General features: G+C 39.2%; 2 protein-coding genes across 2 annotated transcripts; one reads left to right on the top strand and one right to left on the bottom strand.

Annotated features, from left to right (window-relative positions):
* Window positions 1-1,678: 1,678 nt before the first annotated feature.
* On the bottom strand, window positions 1,679-6,280 carry prokr1b (prokineticin receptor 1b). Its single transcript, XM_038737790.1, has 2 exons — window positions 5,612-6,280; window positions 1,679-3,007 (listed from the first exon to the last, which is right to left on the bottom strand). The coding sequence occupies exons 1-2, from the start codon at window positions 6,076-6,078 to the stop codon at window positions 2,302-2,304; spliced, it is 1,173 nt and encodes a 390-aa protein (XP_038593718.1). The 5' UTR covers window positions 6,079-6,280; the 3' UTR covers window positions 1,679-2,301.
* Window positions 6,281-12,124: 5,844 nt separating this feature from the next.
* Window positions 12,125-21,456, top strand: LOC119917634 (filensin). The gene is made up of 8 exons (XM_038738030.1): window positions 12,125-12,498; window positions 13,420-13,480; window positions 14,018-14,113; window positions 15,722-15,814; window positions 17,244-17,357; window positions 18,511-18,731; window positions 19,639-19,730; window positions 19,965-21,456. Exons 1-8 carry the CDS (start codon window positions 12,125-12,127, stop codon window positions 20,957-20,959), a joined length of 2,046 nt encoding a protein of 681 aa, XP_038593958.1. The 3' UTR covers window positions 20,960-21,456.
* The last annotated feature ends 234 nt before the right edge of the window (window positions 21,457-21,690 follow it).

Here is a 21,690-nt window from a genome sequence, read left to right as displayed (position 1 = left end):
TTAAGTGATAACCACATTAATGCATCACTAATTATAATCCAGTAATCCAGATATAATATTATTCTGAGGGCCATAATGAGTACATTTACTCTTAGTACTTCAGTATGTTTAAATGTCAATACTTATGTACTGTTAATTTGGGTAGACAGGGAGGAGTATTTATACAGTGTCGCCACCTACCCCTTTGTTCATGGAAAGTTGTTCTAGTTTGACTCTTGACTTCCTAGTGGATTGGCAGCTTGTTCAGCATGTATTGTGCCTCCTATCCAATATGTGGGATCCTGCCTGCAGTTACATGAAAAAGGTGATTGTCTGCTTACATTAACTGGAGAAGGGCAAAGTATTTTAAGTTTTATGCAAGGCTCTTTCGCTCAACGAACAAACTCATCTACTCTTCAGGGCCTCCATTGTGCAGCTGCATGTTTACATTTTAGTTCATGTTTAAGTGGCGCTAATGCTGTCCTGCGCTATAATGTAAGTTGGCCAATCTTCCTCACTAACCTTAACCATACCATAGTTGCTGCTTTTTCAGAAATGTCCACTGTCTTTTGTCTGGAGATAGGATTCCTTCCTGGAATGCCACATGGCTCATCAGCTCCATCTCTTCTTAAACCAGTGCAAACAGGGGCAGGTGACTTGATTTTACTTCTTGGTGGATAACAGTCCCTTTTGCTCCACCAACTTGGCAGCTGATCTGCACAGATGGTACCATGGCAGTGCTGAATATCTTACACCTGGATGACTCAAGATCTTTACATAGAATTTATTCTAATAAGCAGAAGAAGACATGTCACTCTAGATAATAAACGATCCACTTTGTCATAATATCATACAATATTTGGGATGCTCAATACATTGTGGCTCATAAATCCCAAAGTATTTTATGACAAAAAGAAGTGGGCATAAATTTGCTACTTTTATTCAGTGGCAGGCGCACACAGATATGCCAAATTCATGAACTGGGCAGGTTGTTAATACATTGGTTTTCACCTATGGGTTTCAAAATTTCAAATTTAAAAAATAGTTGAGTGTAAGTGCATAAAGAAAATATAGAAATAAACTATTGCGTATTGATTCTGAGAGAATGACATAAAAACCTGAGGAATTCTGTTGTTGTATCCTGTTCTGTGGCTAGGCTGGGAACTTTTCAACATTACTTATCGTCCACTGTGCATTTTTAATTTATTCACAGGAAAGATCTAAATATTCATCTGCATTATTTATAACACCCCAGAAAATCCAGGCATGTCATCTTTGTTCTTCTTCTTTATTTCAAAGGGGCAAGGACTTGTGCTTTAAAGAATCTTGCTTGTTCATTTGCCAACATGACAAGCAGATCCCACCACTCCTGATTCTCTTGATTATTTAAAACAAATGGAGGCCACAAGAACATCTGTAAGAAACCTGAAGTGTTGAAGAGGCTGTTCTTTAGCATCTCACTATTTCTATGTGCATGATGAGGTTGACGATGATGCTCACAATGCTGCATGCTGTGAAGTATTACGTGTTTTACAACTGACAATGAATGAGTCCATGGATGTTACAGGCAACTAACATACAAAGAAAAGAAACAAATGAAAGTATCTTAATAAATTAATTTTTTTTTTCTTTCTCATTGTTTATTACCATAAGCACACAGGAAATGTATTTACTTACAAAGAAAGCATGCAATGCGTTGATTCTTTTCAAGGACAAATAATCAAGATTCCTTTGTTTTAAGACATTCAAATGACCATCTCAGTACTGTACATTCCACAAAAGGACATTTCTGCTGAAAACTCCTGAATTTCCTAGTGGTAAAAAAGGAAAATGCAGTAGAAAACCAAAAAAGTATAGTTATTTGACCTTACTGAAAATGAATGCAAACAGAACAGATACAAAAAATACAAAGATAAACCTTATGTACTAAGGGTAGTCGATTACTAAGGGCAGTAGCAGCTGTTACAGTATTTATAAGTTCCATGTAATATATCTTATACAAATACCACATTTCACAACAACACAGTGTATAGTCACATAATCACAGTATGCACAATAATTACATTCTCATAACATCTCAGATAGAAGATAGGTGTGCTGCTGACTCATAAAATTTGAACAATAGTATGACGCCCCACTAATCAATGTACTGTTTGGGTTTGGGTTTGGCCTTTCCTTGAGCTTCATGATGCTTGAAATCTTTCCAGAATGTGATTTAAACATGACTGAAATGTCCCATGACAAAATCATCACTGTAAACTATGTAATTTGTGTCTATCAAATCAAATCTAATTGACTGTTTTATTAGTGATTTTCTTCTCTTCACCTCAGCTGAATGCATTCAATCTCCTCTGTTACAGGCATGGAGGCGGTCCTCATATCCATCTCATCCACAGTCTTACTAGGGGCATACGTTGACCTCCAGCGCAGCAGTACAATCTTCTTCAGGTACTTCACTGTGTTGTTCTTGACACTTACAAAGCAGAAGGTATTTATCATGCTGTTGCTCATGGCAATGCACTCAATGATGTAGAAGGCAACCAGTGAGTTCTTCTGGCGGGAGATGAGTGTTGGATGGAAATCTCGCAGGATGGTGAAGCCATAGTATGGTGCCCAGCACAGGATGTACGCTGTCAAGATCCCAATCAGGACCATCACTGTCTTACGGCGACAACGCAACCTCTTCCTAATCTGCTCCGTCTGGAAACCTGGGACATTCTTAAACCAGAGCTCGCGGGAAATTTGGGCGTAACAGATTGCCATGACGATCACAGGCCCGACGAACTCCACGGCAAAAACAAACAGGAAGTAGGATCGGTAATAGGCCTGCTGGTCCACAGGCCAGATCTGGGCGCAGAAGACTTTGTGAGTGGTGGGAGTGGTGCCGCCATGAGGGTACATGGTCTCAGAGGCAAAGTAAGCAGAGGGAATAGATATCAGAATGGGAACAATCCAGACTCCTGTTATCAGACAGTAGGCAGTTTGGTACTTCATACGAGGCCTCAGAGGATAGACTATAGCCATGTACCTGGAAAAACACAGACATGTTGTTGCATTGAGGAGGTAGGGAATAAATCCGTAATACAACCACCCTTTTTAGCAGTCTGAGTGCTGTGTGAACTCAATAGACTCGGCAAATTGCTCTCAGTCACTCATGGAAGATTAAAGTTCAATACACAGTGCTACATTATTCAGTGATCTGAATTTTTCATATTGGTAGAAGGTAATATTTTAGTGGTCAAAAAGTTGGAATGCTTTTGCCACTTAAAGCACGATCTCCAATCCATCTGTAAATGTAAAATATGTAAATAGTTGCTATGAATTGATTGACAGGTCATGTAAATGCATGAACTTAAAAATGAAAGTTATTTATGTTCGTTTGCATGACTGTCTATGTTGTTTATATATAAATTGTCTTCATTTTTCGGTCTTTTATTTTTAATCACAATATGTTTATAAAGACAAAATGTACCTGATAATGGGTCAACATCTTCAATGTGGTAAACCTCTTACATAATTCATACAAACAAACAAATAACTTATATTCAGTACACCATAGAATAGTTCATCCTTTCTCTAACTGTGGCTTTCTCAAACACATTTTTAAATTTGGATTGGCAACTTCTTGAGTCAGAGCAGTACTCAAAATACTCAAACTGACAACAAAGGAAACAGAAAAAATAAACCCTTCCACAAACACAAGATAAAGTGATTACCCAACCCTCGCTGTCTCCTTTGAATTATGTTCCTGAAATTCATGTGCAATTTAATGTATTTTCTATGGCAATGCCGGACGTTGTCTGACATGCGTGTAGCACAAGGAACAGTAAGGGAGTGGAGGATGCATACTGGAAACCTGGGTTTGCCAGAAGTCAGCATTTCCACTGTGAAGTTTGGAAGACTGAACTTTCTACACATGAAACAGTGGGGAAGCTTAAACTAAACAGTCATAGCTTTGGTGCATTGTTCAAAAGTGCTCATTCATGCCAAAGGGCAGGCAAAAAAATCAATGGCAATCATTTGAGGCACGCAGACTTTCATGAATGCTTACAGAACCTTGGATTTAGGCCCTTTAATATCCAAGACACATGTGCAGGCAAGTGAAGCAGTCAGTTCAATCAATTAGAGAGAGGAAGCTCATCTATACTCTATGTCGCTGTATGGGTACAGCATATAGCACTTATGTTCTGTGTCTCTCCCAAAGCAATCATGGTCTTTAACATGGTTTATCAAGGTCTGTGACTCCAAGGGGAATTCTATGTGAATATAGGGTTCACAGTTTGATTAGTCTGAGTAGGAAAAGCACACATGTTACCTATAACATTAACAATAGCTGACAGTGAGCAGCACGCAGAATGCTACAACCATGAAACAGCGGCTAAATGAAATCCAGCCATCATTCATTTTATTCTTTACACTTCTGCTTTTCATACTGTGACATGTCAAAATGCCTTCTGGAAAAATGGCAGATTGATCTATCCTGTTACTTCCACCAATGCTCATTGATTAAAAAATAAATAGCTGCAAAACTTTTCTATGGGTTACATTTTCTGAGGCTTCTTCCCCCTTGCTTTCTTGTGTTTCCCTACCCACACACTGAACATACTTAAAGTATACCTCAAGGTGCTTTTAAGCACAATGTTTAGCAGATGCATTTGCTGTAATGCTCACTAATACATTAGGGTTTCCATCCCTTCTCTTACTAACATTTATTGTTTTCATTTTCATTTAACCTTGAAAACAATTTTCCCCATTTAAGTAGTTTAAGTTGATCTTAAACTTAAATAAAAGCACTTCTGAGTGAGTCTTACCAATAAAAGTGCCCACATATGTTGTTTTGGAATCCATTGACAAAAAACCTATTTGTCCTTTAGTCATGAAGATGTTTATGTTTAGAGTCAATCTTACTGAATACTTTTTTTTTGTATGTAAAAATCATGATTTCCTGCCCAACATATCAGTGTTTAAACTATATTTCAGCCTGTGCCAGGGGACGACTAAATAGATAATGTATGTAGCTGGCACAGATGAATGAGGATATACAGATGGACTCTTTGTTAGAGGATATCTACCTGTTGCAACAGAGTAGCAAGGGAACTGTTTTCTGCTGAGCTTTTTGGGCTCATTAACAATAAAAATGAATCAAAGCATGTTCCTACATTGCCTTTAAAGTACTAGTGTTGGTGTACAAAAACACAAATCTTATATTTAGATAAGATGTACATCAAGACGAATCTGAGGCCCCTAAATCTCAATTGCAGTATAGTGCCAGTTTATGCCATGAAAGGATTGCATCACTGATAAAAGTAAATATATCCACTACAGTATAAATATAACCACGACCAGTAGGGAGTAGAACCACTGTGATTTACAGCTTGGTAGTAGTTCAGTCAAATTCAGTTATTTATTGTACCTTGATTGAAACCCATAAAGATAATATGTTTAAAATATGTATTTTACTATATAGCTATTTTTGTTCAGAAGAGCAAGAATGGTTCATCAGTTGGTTATTTTAATCTAAAAAGCAGTTTATGAAAAAATATGTTATAATAGAAGCAGTGGCTTTATTAAGTGAACAAATGTGGACAGACCCACTAACAGAACTACTAGAGAAATAAAGGCACAGACTCACCTGTCAGCTGCAATGGCAAGCAATGCGTTTGTGGACACGTAGAGGGACACGGTCCGGAGATAGTTGACAGAGGCACACAGCACCAATCCGTGATCCCAGGAAAGCTGTTTCACCACATAGTAGTCCACCAGGAAAGGGCAGCACACCACTGCCACAATGAAGTCTGAAATGGCCAGGTTGGCAATGAGCAGGTTGGTGAGGTTGCGGAGCTTTTTGTAGCGTGTCAGCGTGGCAATGAAGATGAAGTTCCCCAACCCGCAGACAAGCATGATGCAAACAAGCACCACGCCGATAACAATGGTGGCCACAAAGAAGGCCAGGCCCTGCGTGGTGTCTGGGATCTCATCAGGAGGGATGCCATAGTCCATATCATAGTTGTCCATGTAATGATCCAACTTGCCTGCTGGGAGACTCTCCTGCATCTCTGTGTAAGCTACTACCTTGTGGCTGATGTTTGAGTCCCCCATGTCTTAGTACACACTCTTATTTTGGTTTAGAAAGACTTGTATCTGAGAACAATTTGATCCAAGAAATTAGGTTGCTTTTTGGTGCATGGTACCAATGATTTCTGGAAACCAGCTTAATTATTAAGTTGTTTGTGTGAAGACAATAATTTGAATAGGTTGAATCTTCTTTGAAAACAGCAGCACATCTTCACCTGGAATAGAAAGTTCCCATCTGAGCATTACTCATGCAAGATCATGATTCTTGGCAACAAGATACGATCACAACAAAGTACATGAGTTTCAGGCGTAATCATGCTGGCATATGTGACATTTCTAAGATATTTTCTGATGTAAAATGTGTGTGGGTGAGGTCATTATATATCTAGCAAAGGCCTTGATGTAATTTATTAAGACATTGTTACTTTGCAGCAAGCCAACGTCACAGACGAGACTCAGCATGATGACAGGGCATTTAGTTTGCTGCACAAGTGTCCCTTAACCCCCCCTGCATGCATATGAGATAAGGCAAAACTATATTATAAAACCAACTGCAAGAAAAATTAAAACATTTAACAGGATGATCTCTGATTTGTATTCATACAGTAGCACAGGGCAATAAACCTGGCTGCTTAACAAACACAGTGCAGCACTCCTATATTGGAAGAAAGACAAAAAGAGACACTGATGATTTGACCCATAATCTCAAATATCTAGGTTTTAAAATGACTTCTGTGATCTCCACTGAGGTAATTCTATGTAAAGATAAATTAGTGCTTAAGGAAATAGGCAACTGTCTATTTTTAATGCAAATAAATGAAAATCTGTACTTTGAATTAGGGTTATGAGGTAGTTTATAAACACAAAGGTGGCTAGATTAAGATGCAGGTGGTCTTAATTGGAGTTTTAAGCTCTTGTAGGTAATCACAGCCTGGAGGGGAAATCACAGACTGTGATTTTATATCAATAGAGTAATAAAAACACATCCAAAGGCAAACTTTTATGTGAGAGAGATTCTTTTTTTGACTTTATTACAAGAAATCATCATTTCTAATGAGTCTCCACTGATAAAAACCCAGAAAAGGAAAAAAATAATATAAAGGACTTACCAGCAAATGTTGCAGAAGGTTCCACGACTTTTCTAAGCGACATTATAAAAACGATAATAATAATAATTATAATAATGATAAATATAATAATTGCCCGCTCTGTGGTTGGTTTGAAACCGAGCCGAAGCCTTCTATTGTTGCACAGTCCCACCAGTGGAGAAGGTTGCTCTATCAGCCTTCCTTGCCAGTGATTGTCTCTGCTGCCAGTCGGCTCCGCTCTCCTCCGGAGACCTCCTTTAAAAGGGGGGTGTGGAGGGAGAGGAAAAGTTGCGTCTGTTTCCCTCCTGCATCAGGTCAGAGATCCGACGATGACGCGAGTTTAAGACTCCACATCACAGGTCTTTTAAGAAGCGTGAGAGAGGCAGGTGCGCGTGTATGCGCGCGCGCGCACGTGTTGGTGGAAGTTGAACGGTAAAATGTTTACCAGCTAAATGGATGGTCATAAATACACAGTTAACACAGGATGCCCTTTACGTTAAAGGCTACCTTGCTTTACCTTTTCTCACAAGATTGAAGGATTAGGGAAGCCAATATTAATAAAAATAAGGCCTTTCAAATTGTATGTGCCTCTCTTTTCGACTTTAGCCACGTCTATCACAATGCACAGGGATATATCTCACTGGTGATAGATTTTTGACTGAATCCCACTGATAAGGTGGGAATCCATCAGAAGGGAGTTGCACTGTACATTATTTATAAGAGTCACCTTGAAAACCCTGCTACCTCTCCTCAACATCTAAATACAGTAATTATGATGTTAACTCATGTGACAGCCTAACTTTGCCAGCACTGTCCAGAGAGTGGCCTAGAGAAGCAAGGGCAAACCCTGAAATGCCAACCCATTGTTCTAAACTATGATTGGCTATGGGTATATTTTGTTGTAGACAGTATTGCAAATGTGAAGTTACTTTATACTGTGACTGTATTAATGTATGTGCATTGTTTTTCTTTTGTAGGGTGCCACTTGTGCTGTGATTGGTATTTATTTATCTTTTAAATTAAAATGTTTAACATAGGAATGTAAGAAATTTTAATATACTGTAATTTTATTAATTAAAGAAGTATTGGAGACAGAGATGGTAAATAAATGCAACTCTAACGTGTGTGTGTGTGTGTGTGTGTGTGTGTGCGTGCATAAGCAAGTGCTCCATTTGGGCCACCCCTGTCAAAAAATTGCAAAACATGCCACTGTATAGGCCTACTGCACATTTAACCTGAGTTTGGAAAAAGTGTTAAATTGTATGCTAATGTACTTTTGGAGCTTAGGGGTAGCTTCAAAAAAACACTGACGTATAATCCTGGAGGCCGGGGATAGTCAGTGGTCAGTCCAACCTTGTATGGAATCCCACAATGCCTTGCAAAGCAATTTGATAATGTCCAAGTTATACAACTCTAGGAATTTATGATCTTACTGGGACCTGGGTAAAAATTCTCAAGCGTTGCAGGAAATGTCCAAGAGGATGGGAATTACCAAGCATCGTAGTTAGCTGCTTTATAGTATAGAATAATCTGAAAACATGAACTAATTAAGTCATAGTCACTTTACAATCCCTCATTCGTTTTTTAAGATTTTAAAAGCACTATAGACCTACTAAGCATTTTGATCAGTACTTGTAACTCTTCTTTAATGTGGAGCTAATGCATTTTAAGTAACGTGCGTGTTGTTTGTTTTGAAGCTTAGAATTGTGTGCACAAAAAAACAAACAAAGCATTTTTGAAATTCACACCAATGCCCCTCACTGACACTGCTTGCAGTGGTTTTGATGAAAGTAATCAGTGTCAGAGATGTTCGGGAATATCCTTGCACATAATGAACAAGAAACCCTCTATTTGAGAAATTCTTTCCACTTTTAATGAGCCTTTCATTTGGTTGAGTTGGGTTGGTGATAAACTGCCATATTACTTGAATATGCTGCAACACTGAAGCTTCTCTTCTCTAAGAATAATTAGCAAGACTGTGAATATAATGTGATGTTTTTCCCTCTTTTGGGTCAGAGGTCAGTATATGGACAGAGTCATAGAGAGCTGTCAGCACCATATCTCTGTGCTCAACCATGCTGAACGGCAGATAAACTGGCACTGACAGTAGCACTGATGGCTTTCTAGGATCAATTCCTTTTTGTGATGGCAGTGCTGATTTTCTCCTCTAACAATAATCTGTCAGTAGCAGTCAGATGCCTTTTTGTGTCCTCTCGCACTGAGTGCCGCAGACTGGCAGATGCAGTCATTGCAGTTTAAATATAATAATGGACAGCAAGACACACCAGTGAACCTACAGACATGTTCTTCTGTCATTTATAATGGACACAGGAGGAGAGAAACCTAGTTTTCTTTACTAGAAATTGAACATATCCATCCCCCAGCTCATAAGAAATAAGACAACTGCCTTTGCATGTTCCTATTAGTTTTTATTACCCTCTAAATATAAGGGGCTACTTGCTTTGCCTTGCTCGGTGTCTGCCACTTTGGCCCAGGAGGCCTGACTAGCAGGATAAACAAAAGACTTTCATTTCCAAGTCTGGACAGCTCTCTAATCTCACTCAGGCTTCAGATTTACTGCCATTTGTAACCAATGAATATAGATGGGAAAAGAAGGCAGTGCGATCTCTCCTCAACCTTTGAGAATATGCACACGACCAACAATCTGTGGCCGCTGCTCGCGGGTGGACAGATTATGAGGTAGTTTATTGGTGTCAGTTTGAAACAGATACATGTGGGTTTAAATCCAAAACAGCTGCAAGGTTTCTGTAAAATGATGTCCAAACACTAGTTGACCACACAGTCTTTACTTACCATTCTAACTGGCTTTAACGTATTTTCTCTGCATTTCTTTATCATGTGTTCTGTCTCTATATGTAAATGTCGTTGTGTAGCAGAAAGTTACTGAAAATCGATCTGGGCTTACTCGCTTTTGCAGAACGCAGGGGTGTCATGATGCACTTGTGTGAGTCCTTCTTACAATCTCAGACACCCCCAATAACCCTAACCCCCTGGAAACAATATGGAAAAGGATTTCAAACTAGTTTCAAAATTAAATCCCAGTGACATAATTTGTCTGAAAGAAAACAATGATACAACACTTCTATGGATGAACAATGTGCTTATTCTTTCAGATCAAGATGTTGTGTCTATTGTGTTAGTGACTTTTACAGATCCCTGCTCAGACCTGGACAATAACACAGACATGGAATTGAGCGACCTTGGGGAGAACGCTTACAAAATAGTAAGTGCTGAATGCTAAATAAAAGAAAAGCATCATGATTGAAATGTCTCTTTTTTGTAGAACATGTGCTGTGTGTGAGTGATACACCACATATTTGAGAGTGCTGAAATATTCACAGAAACTATAACCATGATCTTGTCTTTTAAACTCAACATTTAACAAAAACTGTAACGCACCTACATTTTACGTTGGATTGTGTCTGTCGATTGCACTTTCAAAGATGATTTTTTTTTTTACACTTGACCAACAATTTTCATAAACTCATGTATCAGTTCTTTTTTTCCCACACATATAACAGGTTAAAGTGTGTAGGCATAGATAAAGGTCATCACATTATCTATGGTTATATAAAAACCATAACTGATTTAATGAACCATTTGCCTTTTCACTGTACAGTGTGTACTTACACTTGCATGGTTTCACCTTAGAGACAAGCATATGTGACTGGCAGGATCAACCAGGTCACCCTCGGTTGATCAAATAACTGTGAATGTGAAAGAAAAGCATACATCTATTGCTTGAATGAGAAATGAGCTACAGTATACAGCATTATTTTAACTCCATTATGTCAGTTTAACTTTCACAGTCTGCCCTTGAGGGCTTTGCTGGGTCCAGAAGATGCTGAGATGCTTGTGTAAAGCGATTTGACATGTGTTTTCTTCATTCATGTGTTTCAGCCATTTTACAGAAAGCTTGTTAGCTCTGTCTGGTGGAACCTTTTGACTGACCTTGTACCACAGCCTGCAGAGAGCAAGCCAAAGGAGAAGCTGTTCTGTCTTGACCTCATTTTTCTATCACTCTCTCTTACTCTCCTCTTTGCATGAGTTATTGTGTAAGAGAAAGAACGGAAATACAAAAGGGAAATACAGATTTAAAGAGATGTAGGCTGAAAGCACCTTGAGGAAAACAACAAGAGGCTTTTTCCTTGTTTCCATTAAACAAAAAACATAATGTGTAGAAATAAAGACTGAAAGTCGTATTAGATATTTAGATCAACACAACAACTGTGTTGTAGTTCAATTTTACTCTTTTTACTGTTATTCTCATTTTATTGCAGAATTAATGTTGTAACAAAACAATCATTAAACATTCTCTGTATCGTATGATCGTCTATCACTGTTTCCCAACCCAGCCTGTCTACTTATCAGCAATTGTGAATACATTTCTGTAATTTTTAGTTTTTTGTGAAATGTTTTTAAGCTCACGAGCTGCAACACAATTACTACCCACTTGTAAACCAAAGCAGTTTTTGTTTCAGCACAGTGTGTCAACACTTCTCAATTCTGGCAGGAATAGTTCTCCACAGTCCACACAAATTGCACTGCACGAAATTTCCCCTCTGTCCCGTGTTGGGCCACCATCCAATCTGCCATATCAAACAGGGATCTAGAAAGCAGCTGACTAAGAAACAAAATAATGGTGTGTGACAACCCAGTGCTTTCGTGGTGCCAGCCAATTGTTTGTTTTTGTGGTTCTGCTTTGTCATCAACAGCATGTCTCTTCTAATCTCTGCCACAAAGGCAACAATGAACTCTGGAAGGCCCCAGGCCTGCAGCGTGCGCGACCACAGCCAGGGGGAGGTTTTGGGGGCTATTTCGCCACTAGCCAGTGCTGTACAGCGTTTAGTCTACCATGAGACAGCCAAGGGTGAGCACCCGAGTTTTCACACAATAAAGGTGCGGAAGGGGACCAAACACTCCGGGGATACCACCAACCCAGGGGAGAGAAGCGTACCATCATGTTCAAGACCAGGTACCTGCACGAAGTGCGCAAGGAAAGGTACGAGCGCTCAGATGTCTTTGATGAGGAAGCAGAGGACTCAGAAACCTCCGCGGGCATCTCAGCCATCCAGGGCTGGGAGAGCCTTCAGGAGCTCAACAGCCGCTTTGCCCGGTACATCAACAGGGCACGAGTCCTGGAGCAGCGCAACGCCGTGTTCCGCAAGCAGCTGGAGACGCTACAGCGGATGGAAGAGGCCAGCGGCCTAGAGGAGGCCTTTACAGAGCAGATTGAAGTCAACAGACAGCGCATCCGAGAGCTGTCGTCTGACCGTGCCAAGCTGGAGCGAGAGCTGAAAGATGCTTGCCGCATGCTGGATGAATTCACCAGCAAGTAAGAGAGTGGGCAGTGGTTGGTTTTATCTTGTGTCAAAGGTCAAATTTCTTCTTCAGTGATTAGAAACACGTAGAAATGTTCTCAGAATTAACAAGTGATAAAGAATCTTAACCCTAAAGAAGTGAAGATGCTGGTTTAAAAAATAAAATAACAGACAAACGATACTTCTCAGCAACTATGGGAAACTATAAATTAATATATAATCATTGTCAGAATGGATGCAATTTTCAGAGTCAGATGTATCAATCAACTGCGTCTTCATTAGGTAATCATGCAAACTGCAAAAAAAAAAAAAGATTCTGAATACTGTAACATGTTTTAACTTCATTAGTAGACATAAAACAAGATATTGAATAGACACTGAACTGAAATAATGGTTATAAATTAAAGGGTCAGTTATTCCAAATGACAGCAATACACACACAAACACACACACACACACACACACATTTTCTCACTTATCTCTATTAACATCCTTGCTTCCACTAAATATAATAGAAATTAATAGTAAATTTAATTTGTAATGCTCACATTAATGTCAAGTAGCATTTGAAGACATTAAAGTAAAATCCAACTGCAACATTTCTTTCCAAAAAGAGTCTCCATGTTCCAATCTACAGAACACACTGTCACACACAGATTTAATAGGAATTATTTGTGGGGTAGAAAATGGTTCCAGTGAAAACTTCACAATGAACCCTTTTCCAATGCTGTGAGCACCAAAAATGAAATTGTGCAGCAATCCGTCCTGTCCCACTGCATCCAACACAAACATGCAATCAGATTCAAATGACACAGATTACCTAAGGTGAGTTTTCCTGTGCTAATACTGCTAATACTGTAGCTTATTGTGAGAATATTATGTTGTACCTCCTTCTGCTTTATATTAACACATAATCGAGATGTTTTATGTTCCAGATATAGAAATGAATGTGATTATCAAGAACAGCTACGAGGCACACTGGAACAGTTAAACAAGGTACTATATGGATGACATTAAGTTTGTTTACACCATCATGAATGTATCAGCATTTTTTTTAAAAACTGCATTTTATCTGCATCAGAATTCTCCAGAATTTAAACATGGAAAAACCTGGGCATGTAAAAGCAGATACAGCATAACAGTATTTAAAAATTAGTAAATCAAATGAGATTTATATTTGGTTTTAGTATGGTTGAATAAATATATTGGTTGAATAAATACAGTAGCTTTCCCCAGTGAAAAGAGATTTAATTTCTAATTTCTGTGTGAAAAAAGGGTACATGATTGCTTAACATAAAATAAGTAACACAATTAATTTGGATTGAGCATACCAGAGCTTAACTGATTTTAAATTGCCAGTTAGCACTGAGTTGGACACTGAAGAGTTTTCCATATCATTGTATGACTGCAATATGACAACTGAGTGTTCTTTGGCTTTTGTTGAAATCAAAACACTTCACACGGTTCATGTCACTGTTTTTTCCCTGGGTCCCCTATTGTTGTTTTCCTTTTATTTTCTCTCTACTCTTGTAGGAAGCTGACGGCGCTCTGCTGAGAAACCTGGAGTACCAGATCCAATCACAGTTCCTGCAGGATGATATCAACTCCACCAGAGATAGACACAAAAAGGTCAGTGTTACTGCTGGAGGATGATCCAAATTAACTACGCTAAGAAGGGAACAAATTTATTGTGCACTGGAGTTTGCAACAGTTGGGTAAGTTAGGCAACAAAAAAAGCACTTTGGTTATGGTTTTGGTAAAATTTTATTAAAGAAAACTAGTCCTGTCTCGTGATTTTAACCCAAACCATGATCTTTTCCTAAACCTAACCAAGTAGTTTTGTTGCCTAATCCTTAAGTTAGGCTGCAAATACTAATTATGTGGCATTAGTCTATTTTAGTAAAAATGTTATGCCCATGTACAGTATAAAATATGTAACTTTAAAAAGTTAATGTAAATAAATAAAAGATTCCACAAATCAATTTGTCAGTGGCTGAGGAGAGAGTGTGTTGTGGGCTTTATCAGTGCATGAATCAATATATATTGATGCTGGTGCAATATGTACTGTACATAAGTGACAGTGAGCAATTGCATCAATACTCACATTATAGTAATCTTTACTGATGGCTTTGACAAATTGGGCCAGTAAAAGCCACTCACTGAGAAATGACTTAAATAGTTCCTTGTCATCAATAAAAATACTTTATATGTCATGACATATTGATCTTTAACGGGCTACCACATTTTGAAATGATGCCCATATTGTTCTTTTTGACAGCATCTCTGATCTCAATTCAGTTTCTTTTGCCTAGATTTATTGGAAAACTCACAAGAAACCTATTTCACGTCAAAGAATATCAGTTCAAAGTATTTTAGACCACAGTGCGTGTTATTCTGTGTTTGTGTGCTTTTGAACACCTCTGACCTCAGGCCACCACTGCACAAATGACAAGGCACAAAACCTTGACACAGGCGCCGAAGGATGTGTTATGATGTAACCGGGCCTTTAGCAATAATTTACCTTCTGTGATGTGAGTGAGGAAAGGATTGCTGAGAAAATGTAACAGACACTGACACATGACAAGAAAGCACAGTGGAAAGACAAAAACTGACTATTCCACTTTGTGCAGTAGAAATGCCTTGAAGGTGCAACACAATGACCATAATAATGCTGAGACAAAGGAAAATGACTTTCCATAGATGTGCTTGCCTGCACAATGTCTCCCTCTTTTTTATTTTCACCCAATGCTGCTTTTGATGACGAATTACGATGGTCTGTAACAGTGACTCTGCAATATGAAGATAGCATATCAAAAAGCACTGCTATATTGTGTGGGAAAGAATAGGGAGATGTCTCACATGAATATCGGGGTTTGTGGTCCTTAGCTTTGATGTATCTCTCTGGACAGCGGAAATATATCTCCTCTTTATTACCAAATCTGAGAGCTTGTTCAAATGGGTATGAAAAAAAGGTTCTTTATTGTAAAGAAATGCTAGCACCATTTAAAAATATATTTCACCTAAATGTAAGCCTTTTAATGGATACTTTCATTTCATCCTAAATAAGAAGAGCAAAGTAAATAAGCAAGAGGGTTATGAGCAGACCAGATAAAATGTTTCAGGTTTGCAAAATGGAATAGCTTAGGCATGTTCTTCTTATTGTTGAGTTTTTAGTTATTGTTAGTTATTATGTTAGTTCTTTTATGTTTTCCTCTTCTATTTTCTTCCTCTACACAGAACCTTGCAGAGATCCAGACCTATGTAAACATTTTGCAGCAAATCAACCAGACACTTCCCCTTGTTCCCAATGTGTCAGTGGGCATCTCTGAGGTGAGGTCACTAATGTTGTCACTGTGTGTGTGTGTGTGTGTGTGTGTGTGTGTGTGTGTGTGCTGCAGTTCCCGAGGGGAGAAGATAGTGTTTGCATGTGTGTCAGCCCTGGCTACGTGTCTGGGGTTGATGAGGTTACTGGCTTTTCAGTGCAATTGGTTGCCTGTGCCTGCATTTGTCTGTGTTTTACTGTGTGTACGTGTGGGTCTGTGCACATGCAACATGCACAGACAGTCAAACAGTCCAACCAGACACACAGACAGGCCTGCAGTCTGACAGTGTGAGGACACATAATGAAGCAAATGCCAGGAAGAACGACTGTGCATGCTAATTATGTGTAACAAATTGGAGCTTTATTTATACAAATATTCCTCAGAGGCAGAACTGCTCTAGGTGCAGAAACTGTTTAATTGGTTGAGCTACATTTCACTGAGTGAATAAAGACAAAGAGCCACAACTCTGTGTTGAGCTGAAATCCAGTGAAGATAAGACCAAAGGTAATCAAGGAGCAAGCTTGGTGATCTTGTTAGTCTCCAGCTAAAGACACAAGCTAGCCTACTCTCTGCATTACCACTGATTGGACAAACTAAATCAAAGCACACTGACATACATAACATAACATAATACCATACACTTATTGTTATACTTCGATGACAAATCGCTGTGGCAAACATAAAGAATAACTCCTTCTTTTACTTACTACAGCAACATTAGCCTATTTAGCATTTTGTTTTGTCTGTTTACAGCAATAATTAAGTTGGCCTATTAGTGGAGTCTTAATAAGACTGTGTCTGCCTCTGGAAGCCCCGAGTTGATGCAATTTCATAAATATGTTCATTTGCTTTAAATTTAAGTCATTATTCAAAATGTCACCTTAATTTTACTCTAGCACAGGTGTTACTAATTACATGAATGATGTTCAAGTTTAGGAAGCATATTGCCAGCAAATCTGACATTTAATTTCACCTCATACTTTAATTGCTTACTTCCCAATATAGCAGCCGAAAGGATCAAGCTTTTGTCGGCTCTAATGACGCATCTCAATCATGGAAACGACGATGGAAAGCCATCTTTGGATTTAAATTTTAAATTGGTCCGAAACTTAATGATGTCACTTCATACAATAACAACGCTGCTGCCAATAAATGCTTGAATATTATGAAAGTAATTTTGAAATGAGGTGAGATGAGTAAAGCTCTAACTTAGGTCGCTTTTATCATTATTAATTCAGTTTGCTGGGTGGGCAGTGCACTCCAAACACAAAATCGGTTAATTTTAGTAGATGAACAAAAAACAATTCAAAATGCAATCACTGAAGTTTTTAACACTGCCTGCCGTGTGATTGTGTGTGTGGAGTAACCTTCATGTTGTTCACAGACACAGTGTGCTTCTCTCCATGTTCTCACTGATTTGTGCTGTATGTGTAAAGGAGCAGGAGAAGCTGCTGGCCCAGAGGAAAGTGCCGGTACTGCAGAGTCAGCTGGAGGAATATAAGAGCGCCCTCTGTCAGCTGCAGGCCCAAAAACAACGGCTGCAGGCTGAGGTGGGTCACACCATTACCATGACAGCAGGAGGTTTCACGTTAATTACATGCAGTGATCCCCTCCCTATTTTTTCACTAAGACATATCTATAGAAACACAGTAAATAGGAGTTCCAAAGAGGAACCAAATGTATTTTCATTAGAAGACAGACACCATTAAAATCAGTCCACACTCATGTTCATATTTGAGTATCTGGTACCTGTATATTTGGGGATTTTTTTGCTTGAAAAGTTACTATTAAAATTGCCAATACATTTTTTGTCTTATAGCACAAAACCTGTTCTTAAGATAACTATTGGGGATTCATCAATAGAAACACAACACAATTGTTTACTTGGTATTTAGTCAATATACCAATCAGTAATCAGTTTCTTAAATACTGACATTTCCTTCTCTGAAAGGTAATAAAAATGTTTCTAGTATACATATGCTGTTAAATTATGAATTTTTGAGAAATGAGACTAGTGATTAGTGATTGCTTACTTCTAACTGAGTAAGGCATTAAATAGGCCTTCACCCTGCAGCCTCCATAATGTTGTGCTACTCCATAGATGCTGCAGAAGTACCACTAGATGTCAGCCATGACTACCTTATGACAGCAGGGTAGTTATTAGTTTAGTGAAGACAGTGTTTCCTCACAGGAAATGAGAAACACGGGGCTGATTTTGTTTAATGGAATAAAATGCCACACAATCAAATTTTGAACTGGAATTGATTTTCAAAGTGAGTTTCTTCACTTGGCTGCTTTGTTCCCACAGGTTTTGACTAAAGACATACCTCTGCTACCGGCACATAAGATGCTCTTCACTCTGCTAATGTTATGCATCACCTATTACTCACTTATTTGAACCCTATAGAGCCTTTGAATGTGATACGTTCTAACCTTATTTAGTTGTTAATCACATTGTTTTACATCAATAAATTATTTGTCTGAAAACACTGTTTTCATTTGCACAATTCTTATAAGAAATACTGAGGAGTTAAACCCTGTAATGGGCTCAAATTAAATTCTGATTTTCATTAAATTAACTTTCATTGGCAACACATACTAAACTAGTGTTATTATAAATGACATCTGCAATACACAGTTTAATCTACTCAAGGAGCTTTGTCATTTTTTCAATTTAATCCCTGCCTCTGTCTCTCTTTTCAGACGACAGTGTTGGAGCAAGCCATCAGAAACACACAGGAGAGTTATGACGATGAGATCCAGATGAACAACGACAAAATCGAATCTCTGCGGAAGGAGATTGAGGAAGCTGAGAGGTCCCTGGAGAAGTTCACCAGTGAATGTCGCCACCTTGCCATGTACCAGACATCTCTTGAGAATGAGCTCGAGAGGTACAAGAGGATCATCGAGAATGAAGATAACAGGTAGACTGTCCCCACCTGGTTGCTGACGATTATAGAGACACATGTACACAGACATCCAACGGTTGACTATTCACTTCAGTCAGTTTAGCTAGAAAAAAGATAGTAAATCTAATATAAAGGTTAAAGCTATATACGTGTTTACATAACCAGGATGAATGAGTTCAATCATAAAATTTACATGAACATAGATCAGCTGCAAAAAAATTGGATGGATTTACATTTTTGTAATAGTCTCTCAACACCGGGGCAGAGCTCTAGCCAAAAGATTGAGTCCAGTTTCAGTTCTGATTATGTTGTTGTTGTTTTCTTAACATTTTAATTCATTTAAATGCTCAATTATAGTTTCTGTAAATGTTATATCCCTAAATGAAGGTCTAAATGCTGTTTCATGGCCTTCTCCACACATTTAAGAAGCGCAAGAAGATCATCTTCTACCACTTAACAAACTTATGAAAAAAATGTCAAGTTTAAGGCTATTGACTCTAAAGAATATCAGAATCAGCCTTTAAAAAATGCTATGGGTAATTTAAGAGTAATTGTAGAATGTAAACTCTGTGGGTCATTAAAACCAGCACATTCCCAAAAATGTCTTGATTATTTACAGGTAAGAACATTAGGTCTGCTTCAGGTACATGTTGTAACTAGGTTAATGTAGGGTGCAGAATAAGCCAACAGATGGCACTATGTGACGACAAATGTCTTCCTCTATTGCACTAGCACAAAAACAACCACAGTGTTTTCTGTATCATGTCAGATTAGCTGTATTTGTGTTATTTAAAGTTACCTGTGATCCCTGTCACATGTAAAATGTGATTTATCAATTTCCTTACCAGTTTCCCCTGCATAGCAAAGCTGTTCAGTGCATGGCTGTTGTATGTGTGACATTTCACTGCTCTCTTTCCTGCAGGTTGAATTCAGCGATAATTGGCACACCCATTACCCTGTTCACCACTAATTACCGCTACACTCACACACCCACTTCATCAAGCAGGGGGAGAGGTATGAGCACATCACTGCTGGTTTACATTGAGATTCGCTATTGAGTGCATGTACTATCAGCTGCCATTGTTAGAGACAGCTATAGAGAGTCAGCTAACAAAGCTCCTGACCTTGTGATGTCTTTGTTGTCTTCAGCATCCCAGAACATTTTGTTCTGTTTGTGCATCCATAATTTTGGTCTTTTCTTAGTTCACCAGTTCCAACTAGTTGACGTATGATCTAATTTGTGTCCAGATATCACCCAGGCTATACAAGATATCACCAGCATCAAGCCCCGCCAGAAGATCATGGCCAAGAAGGTCCTGAAGAAGAAAGAGCTGACCCCGAAGGATGTGATGGACAGTGGTCAGGAGGACAGAAATGGGGGAGCCGCTGGAGAGGCTCTAGATGAGGAAATAAAGGGGATCCCCTCTGAAGAAGTGCAGGAGGAGGGGGTGAGGAGAAAAGAGCAGAGACCTGTTCTCACTGGAATGTCTCCACAGGATGTCCCAGATGGAGCCCAGATCAGCAAGGCCTTTGACACTCTTTGTAACATCGTCAGAGACAGAATGAGAAAGTACAAGAAGCCTGAGCCAATTGCTGACTTCTACACCAAGGGTCGTTATGTCCTTGTCACCGGTGATGGCAGCTACCCGGATCCCTGCTTCTACACCTCCACACCATCAGCAGGTCACATCATCGTCACTATCAGAGATGGAATGATGCCACCCTATGAGCCCTCTCCTCTACCTCCTCCACTTCCTCAGCCCATAGACCCCAGGCCTCTCAGTCCCACCCTGCCCTCTAATGGAGGAGGAGGAAAGGGGGACAATGGTGGAAAAGGTAAGGATGATAATGGGGGTAAAGGTAAGCATAAGAATGGAGAGCCCCAACCTCACTCTAAAGATCCCAGCCCAGTCCTTCCTTCCTCTGGCTCAAGCTCCGATCCCAAAGATCCCACCCCAGCGGCCAGTCATCCCAAGAAGAACAAGGATGACAATGGGCCGAGTGGGCCCACTCCAAAGCCAGCGCCTCGTGGTGCCAGCACCAGCTCCAGCTCCAGTTCCAACACCAGCACCAGCACCAGCACCAGCTCTGGCAGTTATACCCCAGAAGCCATGAGCTACGAGAAGGTGGAGGTGGTAGAGTCGGTGGAGAAGTTCTCCAATGGTCGCAAGGTTAAAGGTTATGAGGAGACTTCCATGGTGGTGGAGACCATGATTGAGAAGTCCAGCAAGAAGAAACATTGAAACGATGTCATCTGACGTGAAGAGTCAGTCAGTTCCACCAGGGTCCTATGGTTAAGGTCCTCTAACAAGTAGACAACACTGATATTGGTATCAGACTATAATACCACTATTTTTTCAAACTACTATAATAAGACACATGTTTTTGTCTTGAGGGAGACCAACCATGCTTAAAGACCAACTACACATTCCTGCTCTGATATTCAATGCTCTTCCATTTGCTTGCAGTCTCTGGTCTTGCGTGCAGAATACGTTTTGCTGGTTCCATAAGTACTGCTGTTGTTGTTCGACTTAACACCCATGCTCATGCTATGAGTCCTTTACTGTCTGAAAACTTGGGATAATGAAAAACAAAGCTCCATGCCACCAATTAAAAATTCATAAGAAAAGAAATAAAAAAAACTCAGAAGTTGTGCCACCCTCTGAACTCTGTCTCAGAACTCTAATTTTCCCCTTTGAGTTCATTTGTTCAATTGGATGCCACTGCCTGCCCTCAGCACAATTTTGCTGTGTATTAATTTGCTTTGATATATTGAATAATAAAAAAGATTCAAAGATCAATTGATACCTTGTTCTGTTTGCTTTTAGACAGACATTGTGTACTAAGCACCTCACACGCATATTTGATAGATCATAAAAGCACTTATGCATGTCTATGTGTGGACGTACAAATTTTACAGTATAATAATTACTCCTTGGCTTTTAACAATGCATGTTTTCGGTGTACATAACAG

Source organism: Micropterus salmoides, unplaced genomic scaffold, assembly GCF_014851395.1.
Source record: "Micropterus salmoides isolate LMB-PRFRI ecotype aquatic unplaced genomic scaffold, ASM1485139v1 Ms_hic_scaffold_22, whole genome shotgun sequence".
Lineage (NCBI taxonomy): Eukaryota > Metazoa > Chordata > Actinopteri > Centrarchiformes > Centrarchidae > Micropterus > Micropterus salmoides.
This window is presented reverse-complemented; position numbering and strand designations above follow the sequence as displayed.